At 37.0% G+C, this 8,024-nt stretch overlaps 2 protein-coding genes across 3 annotated transcripts; one reads left to right on the top strand and one right to left on the bottom strand.

The window, feature by feature from the left end:
• The first annotated feature begins 208 nt into the window (after positions 1-208).
• LOC144564639 (uncharacterized) lies at positions 209-4,779 on the top strand. Its single transcript, XM_078314240.1, has 9 exons — positions 209-609; positions 1,181-1,609; positions 1,707-1,783; positions 2,134-2,302; positions 2,672-2,760; positions 3,124-3,288; positions 3,395-3,472; positions 3,596-3,699; positions 3,959-4,779. The coding sequence occupies exons 1-9, from the start codon at positions 432-434 to the stop codon at positions 4,293-4,295; spliced, it is 1,626 nt and encodes a 541-aa protein (XP_078170366.1). The 5' UTR covers positions 209-431; the 3' UTR covers positions 4,296-4,779.
• Positions 4,780-5,444: 665 nt separating this feature from the next.
• LOC144564682 (uncharacterized) lies at positions 5,445-6,977 on the bottom strand. 2 transcript variants are annotated; one of them, XR_013514699.1, is made up of 2 exons: positions 6,144-6,977; positions 5,445-5,691 (listed from the first exon to the last, which is right to left on the bottom strand). XR_013514699.1 is itself a non-coding variant. In XM_078314285.1 (2 exons), the coding sequence occupies exons 1-2, from the start codon at positions 6,830-6,832 to the stop codon at positions 5,661-5,663; spliced, it is 636 nt and encodes a 211-aa protein (XP_078170411.1). In that variant the 5' UTR covers positions 6,833-6,977; the 3' UTR covers positions 5,445-5,660. The 2 variants fall into 2 exon arrangements, 1 of the variants encoding a protein (XP_078170411.1); XM_078314285.1 differs by having other exon boundaries at positions 6,228-6,977.
• Between the last annotated feature and the right edge of the window lie 1,047 nt (positions 6,978-8,024).

The raw sequence follows: 8,024 nt of genomic DNA, 5'->3' as shown, positions 1-8,024 counted from the left end.
TAGTCGAAGAAATTTTGGGTCCATTAAAATTTTGGGTCCATTTTGGTCCATTAAAATTTTAAACGCTGTACGCATTAAAATTGACTCTGTACAAATGAGTTCCCGAAATTTTAAACGCTAGGGCAGAGAGTTGTTTAGATATCAAACAGTAGATCCATGTCTCTTTCTTTCTTCTCTTCCTACCTTTCAATCGTTCTCGTTTCGAGCAACAGCTGAAAGCTCAAAGAAACTCTTGCAAGAAGAAAAAAAAGAGAGAGAAAAAAGAAAAGAAACAATAAATAGAAAAGAACCCATACAATCTCGGCTATTCAGCAGTTCATACAAATTTATAGCTTTGTAAGAGGAGCCAGAGAGTTCAATCCAAGAAATATTGTTTCGTCTTACCATCCCCTCGACTAGGGTTAGGGTTTTCCTTCTCTCGATCAGAGACGATGCAACCTTCTAGCGCATCTCCACCACCGTCCGACGACGTTTCGGACTCCAGTGGCGGCGCTTCTAGGGGGTATGGGGTAAGCTTCTCAGCCTCAAATCTTCTCCAGGCGCCTCTCTCGGCTCTTTTAGAATACTCTGGAATTCTCCAGACTCGATCGAACCATCCGGAAAATTCAGGTTGGTCTATTAAATAGTTTTATTTCTATAATCGTATGTCGATCTAGTTGATTATTGGGAGTTTAGTATTAATCGCTTGGGATGTCTCGTTACTACGTGCTGGTTAATCAGTCATTGGGAATAAAGCTTAATCTTTAGTAAGGGAAGCAATTTAGTGATTCTATATGATACTACTTATGAAGAAAAAACTTACATTAGTAATAGTCTCTTATGCTTATTGAAATACCCTGACAACAGGGGAAAAACTTATCATTAGCAGCTTAATTTATTAGCCAACAAAGTAGATGGAACTTTTTTAAATGTATTCTCATATGGGAAAGATCTTCTGGAAGAAATGTTTGTTCCATTTAAGGCTGTGATAACCCTTGGTTTATGTGTTTTTTTACATATTTCTGGAATCAGGATAGTGAAAATTACAGGAATGTTCTGATTTCCTAAAAACAATTAAAAATAAGCAAATTCCTTTCGTAATAATACTATGTTTGCATCCAGCTTTCCAAGTTAAAAAAAGAAAAGAAAAGAAAAGAAGTAAACATTATCATTCAATTCGTGTCGTTTGAAAAAAATTTAGGAGTTCATCAGTCGTCTCATCAAGGCGGAGATGGTGAAGTGGCAATACGAATTATTGGCTCGGGAGATTCACCAGGAAGGAATACTTCAAGGGTTTTAGAACCTGTCAATACTATTCATACCTCTCCTTCTGAACCAAATCTAGTAGCTTTAGAGAGACAGAGCTTATTGCAAGGCGAGAGAAATAACAGGCATACTGCACTTCCTTCTTCTCTATCTACCTCCTCTCTGTCTGGTCTGGACCAGAGTGGCAACAGTGCAGCAGACAATGATGCAGCCCCAAATGAAGGGTCCAATCGGGAGAGTGGGAGTACTAATGCGGGGTCCACGTACCAGAGGTATGATATACAGCAGGTTGCCAGGTGGATCGAACAGATACTGCCATTTTCAATTCTACTCTTGGTGATGTTTATCAGACAACACTTGCAAGGTATGTCTGCATATTTTTGTGCTTTGCCTTTTCTTGTAAATAGATACAAAACTTAAATGAAGGAAGGAAAGTGATGGTGCCTTGATTGCATTTGCAGGTTTTTTTGTAACTATTTGGATTGCAGCAGTTATGTTCAAGTCAAATGAAGTATTGCGGAAGCAAACTGCTTTGAAGGTTTATACCTTATTCCCAACTCCTGAAAACAAATCTGAATGATGAAAGCAAAGTGAAAAGAATTAATGAATCATAGAGACTCAATTACACCATCCTAAAAATAAAGGGAAACACTAAAAACATAATATCCCTTCCATCTATTTGGTGGTTTATTTTTCTTTTCTTTTCTCATCCTTTATACCAATCCATATGCAAGTTGAATGTGCAGATCATCCTTTTATTTTTCTTTTACATGTTTTCATCCTTTATACCAATCCATATGCAAGTTGTATGTGTGCAGATCCTCCATTTATGGTGGTTTATTTTTTTTCATTTTGGTCTTTATTGGTCCTTGTTGTCTTTTGGTGTAGGGAGAGAGAAAGATATCGGTGCTTGTTGGAATAATTATGGTATTTGTGATACATGTATTTGGTGTGTATTGGTGGTACAGAAAAGATGACCTTTTAAGGCCTCTCGTCATGCTTCCTCCTAAAGAAATACCCCCTTTCTGGCATGCCATATTCATAATCTTGGTTAACGGTAACTAATCCTTCTCTTATTCTTCTCTTCTTTCTATGTGATTATCTTAGGAACTGTCTTGCCAGTCCTTCTTTCCGAGGAATATCAGTACATAGTTGAATTCCATATGTCACGGTGCAAGTTTTGGGGTATTATTTTGGTGTTTCTTTTAAGTTAATGTTTTCTGAGCCTGTCAATGCTAAAAAGTGGCCAGTTCTCATTGACAAACCACAATTAAACTGGGAAAAAAATGTTTCTGAATTGTGATCAACAGGTATACAAAGGGACTAAACTCTGAATTCAAATTATCTGGATAACTTTTTCTCAACTAGTCTTTCGGTATTATTTTTTTTTATGTTTCTGATGTCATGTTCAACCCCCCTTTGTCAGACACACTAGTACGACAAGCTGCTATGATAGTGAAGTGTATGTTGCTTATGTACTACAAAAACTGCAAGGGTCGTAACTACCGTAGGCAGGTATTTTAATAAAAGTTAGATTTTATTGTTAATTTTCTGTCTGCTACATTACTTTCTGTCAAAGGTATTTACTGGGGATTATTTGGCTACCTAGCAGTCTTTCTGTGGCCAAAATTTATTATAAACATGCAACAAGCATAGTGTCTGTTATGACTTATATATCTTGTGATGGGCATAGAGGCCTCCAAGATTTCTAACTCACTGTTAGTCTATAAAATTAAAGATTAATAACTCGGTAAAATTCAGATCATAAAATATAACTGGTAGATGCAGGATTTATATTGCTTTCAAAATGTTTTTGTAATCGTCAATAAACCCCTGTGCGTAGAAACTGTTATTCTTTTTAATTTCCTTCTCTTACAGGGTGAGATGTTGACAGTGGTTGAATACTTTCTACTTCTCTACCGTGCCTTGTTGCCTACTCCCGTATGGTACTGCTTCTTCCTGAACAAGGAATATGGGAGCCTTTTTTCTTCTCTGACAACAGGGCTATATCTCACTTTCAAGCTCACCTCAGTTGTTGAGAAGGTTCCTACTTTGCCTTCTCATCATCATCATCATCATGTTCATCGCCATCATGTCATGGTTGTAATTATTTTCTGTATAACATACATATTTTTCTGCTATATAACAGGTGCAATCATTTCTAACATCAGTGAAAGCATTGTCACGTAAAGATATACACTATGGAGCTTATGCTACGAGTGAGCAGGTATTCATGGAGTCGGCACTGCTTTTGTTTATTTATAAATTTTTAATGAAGCATTTTTCAACTTGTTTAGAGGGGCTTTTATTTATGTATTTTAACATTTCTGGGGCAAAACATGAAACATAGGTAACGGCAGCAGGAGATATGTGTGCTATATGTCAGGAGAAGATGCTTTCGCCAATTCTTCTTCGTTGTAAGCACATCTTTTGTGAAGATTGCGTCTCTGAATGGTGAGTTGTGCGTCTTTTTGTTTGCAAAAATTTAGTTTGCATAATCAGTTAGCTGATTTACTCGCAGATTGTACTTCTATCTAAAAGCTTTTGGTCTATTTATTGGCTTACTATTATATTGGGAGCCTTGAACTAGGCCAAGTACACGTTGACAGAAAATTTCATAGTTTAGTATCCTGATGAAGAAGTTCATAGTTTTTTTTTTTTATCATTAAGTTTCCAAAATAATCTAATGAAACTGTGTTTACAAAAATTTCAGGTTCGAGAGAGAAAGGACATGCCCTCTCTGCCGTGCACTGGTCAAGCCGGCTGATCTCAGATCGTATAGTGATGGCTCAACTAGCCTCTTCTTTTTTATGAGACTCATAGCAGAGTTGAATCTCGCCATTCAATATTGCAAACATGGTTTTGCATACATGGAGGCTGAGTACAGGAATGCCTTCCCACCAGCTGGGAACGTGGGCCATGACTTGGCCTTGGACATAGCCATGCAAAACTTCAAATACGAGCATCAGCAGCTCTTCGAGTCGTTATGCAATAATCGACCGCTGATCCTTGAAACCGAAACTGCCATGGATGAACTCATAACCAATTAAGTTGAAAAGATGCAAAGATCGTTTTGAAGCCATGGACGACATATACTTTGATGTCGACCAATATGGGGTCGTGGATCATAACTGGGCCTTGGCCATAGCCATGATAAACCTCAGACGTGCGCATTGGTACATGGAGTGGGCATGCGATAATGCAAGGTATTATTTGACCACTGAAGGACAACAAGTGGCCCCCAATGTCAATGCAGCACAACCCGCTGCAGCTGAGCCGGTTGTGGCTAACGTTTCAGAGGAGCACAACACGGCTGCAATACCTGAAGGGACAGCAGAGAATAACACGGCTGCACGTGAAGAGATGGTGGTGGGTAACAGTAACACATCTGCATCTGAGGAGACACTAGCACAGCTTGCCCTTGATCCAAACAAGAATTAAAGATCTGATTAAAGTCTGGTGGTGCAAGCTAGAAAGTTCTAAAAAAACTGGTTCTGTGTTTACATTTCTTGATTGCTGTTTGTTCTTTGTTCTTTGTTCTTTTTTTCTTGGGTGCTGTTGTTTTGTGGTTTAAGCAATGTTGTGACATACTGAGATGAGTATTTTCGGAATATGTTCGTTGAGTTGATAATATACAGATAATAGATTTGTGAGCGTTAAAAGGTTCTTGAATCTTGTTTCTTTTGAACTGTGGAATCAATGAGTTTTGGCAGATTGTCTCTAATCTTTCTGCTTGCAACAAAGAAATAAAATGCAGTTTAATAATTAATACTTTAATTTGTTTCTTTTTCTTATTCTCATATTGTAGTAGAGTTCCTACAATAATTCTATTGTAGTAGAGTTCCTACAATAATTCTATTTTGCTGTTCTTGTAATAGTACCTTATATAACCCATCCATTAAAAGTTTAAAACTTCGACAGCTTCAATAATCTCACCTTTTTTGCAATGATCAGTGACTACAAATGCATTACATCATAAATTGGCACAGATACCTAGTTACAAAAGAGTTCAGGCTACTGGTAACCATAAAAATTGATTTAATCAAAATGAAATTAAGACCATATGATTCGATGATAAAAAAATCAGATTTTACATGCCCCATATTCATCATTTGGCGCACATGTAATAAGAAACAAACCGTTTGGTTCCATCCTTGGACATATAACAGAATGTTGATCAGCTGCACTAAGCCAATAAGTATCCAGTTAAACCAGTTCATTTAGCAAAAGCGAAACATAAATATTTTACATCTATTTCACATACCAGCATACATTTTACTAAGCTATCTTCTATAGCAACAAGGAAGTACTTTCCCTTGACCTTACACAAAATACATACACAACATGCATCTAACTCTCAAATAACCAAAATGATGATCAAGGAGAATCTACGGGTTTTACAGTTCTACTATACTCTACCCTTCCAGCTGTGGCTCCGACAGACCCCTGTCCAAAATGAAATTTACAATTAGTGCCACAATAGCTCTAAGAAACTTACATATTGGCCCCCTTAAAAATGCACTTAATTATGCTGCCCCAAAATAAACCAGCATCTCACTAACCAACCAACCTCAACTCAGCTTCGTCGACCAACTTTCTCTGATTTAAAGCAATTAAATTAAGCTTGCTTCTTATTGCTCTATACCATATACAATAGGACAGGTATGGTGCTTGCCTTAAACTATTCCTTTCAACATGAATTTAGTATCAGTTCAATCAGTTAAGTCAGAGTATACCTAATTGATCCTAACCTAAGGGCACAACAGGGAACACATGTCAATTCAGCATTATAAGCACATCTTCCAAATACAAATGATTTACTGTCAGATTCTCATAAAATCAAGCAATCAAATAAATTCCAGACATAATACTAATTAACGTCTGAACAAGAAAACAACCTTACAAAATGAATCAGGCTCATAGGCATCTACCACGACAATACCGGGAAAGGAGGCAAAATCAAATCAGTTTTGTACAATCACCTTGTGGGTTTCTCCATATTGTGAACTGGTAGTGGTGTTATTTGCAATTCAGCACTTTGAATTGAAGCCCAAGCTGGAAGCTTTCTCTTCCTCAGCACAGCACTGGCAGCAGTGACCGCCTTCTCTTTTCCAGTCGCCTTTTCTGCTCCTCCTTCCACATGAGAAAAGGAAAACTGTTTCTCAATGTCATGGCTCTGATCCTCAGAGCAAGTTGGAGGCATTTGAAGGTGTTCTTCAACCTGTTCTTTGAGGTTTGCGCAAGGGTTAGGGTTTTCGACTGGTCCTTTGTTTTGGTTTGCGCAAAGGTTAGGGTTTTGCTCTTGGGAAGGGGAGGAGTCATCTGGCAACTTTTCTTTAAAATGTGCTTCTTGGTTTGGAGGAAGTTCAGGGCTTTTGTTACTGGGAGAGGCGGGGAGCGGCGGTTTTTCTTTTGAACAAACCTCTTCCTCATCTTGGCTGGGATAGAAACCTAAATCGGATCCGGATTCAGTTAAAGAGATCATTATGATCTTTTGAGGAGACATCGGCATCGCACCGGGGGGATCAGGCCAGAAGAGCGGGAATGAATTTACGGATCCGGATTCAGTTTCAGAAGACATCGGCATCGCACCGGCGGCGCCTAGTTAGAGAGTGAGGGAGAAGAGCGGGGATCAATTTACGGAGAGAGAGAGAGAGGGAAGGAGCGAAAGTGGGGTAAAGAATGGGGGAAAGAAAGAGAGATTGCTCATGCGCGGATCTCAACGAAAACGAACGGTTTGCATCTTGGAGAGCACAAAAGGAGGTGTTTTTAGGAGTAGAATAATCTGTAGTTTGTTTTTAAGCAAGGCATTTTCAATTCCTGTTTTTCCTTTTACCAGTTTGATTATATTTCTTTTAAGGTTATGTTGGTAAGTTTATCAAACCAACATGATTATAAACCATAGTTAAGAAAAAGATTTTTATAAAACCAACATGATTACTATTTTTTTTACAAAAAATAATAATAACTGAAATGGCCATTTCGGTTTGATTTTTTTTTTTTGACCGAAATGACAATTCGGTCTGAGATATTTTCACAATTTTTCAAAGTATTTTTTTTCTCGAAATCAGTTAAAACGATTCGGGCTTAATTGCCATTTTGGTAAAAAAGAAAAGAAAAGGGACCGGAATAGCATCTCGGTTCTTATGATTTTTGTAAAAAACAAAGCAATTAAGTTGGCTTGATAAAATATATTTTTTATTTATGGTTTCTAAAAAAAATTATTTATATTGTGCTAAAATTAAAAGTGAAAACCACATGGATCCAGGTTAGAAGGATGCAAGCATCATGCCCGAACATAGTAATTTTTGTTATTGCATGTTTATGTTTTATTGCATATGAAATAAATGTTTGTGTGCATTGTGCATCTAGTAATTTATCAATAGCTGATAGAGTAAAACTATATAGATATAACAGAATTTATAATAATAATTCGATTAAGAAAAAAGAGCTCTTTATATGATAATGAGATTAATGTGTCAAATCTATTGTTGTAATTTAAAATAAACCTAGTTTTATTTCTTTTGGAATTTGAATAACTAAAATTCAATATTAACCATCTAATTTGTAAGGTTTAAGGAGGGAGAGGACAAAATTAGCATGCGGACCCTGAAAAATCCCAATATTATAAAATTTTGGACTAATGACAGCAACCAAGGCCCTTGGAAAATTCCTCCGGGTTATTTGGTGACTTCGTGTACATTCACAAATTTTAGTTTGGCTTTAAGTTAATTTAATAACCAATTATTTGTTTTTAAGATAAACAGGGATGTGAACCC

The sequence above is a fragment of the Carex rostrata genome, chromosome 13 (assembly GCF_964058835.1).
Source record: "Carex rostrata chromosome 13, lpCarRost1.2, whole genome shotgun sequence".
NCBI classification, from domain to species: Eukaryota; Viridiplantae; Streptophyta; class Magnoliopsida; order Poales; family Cyperaceae; genus Carex; species Carex rostrata.
The sequence above is the reverse complement of the archived record's forward strand: the minus strand, read 5'-3'. Positions and strand labels throughout refer to the sequence as shown.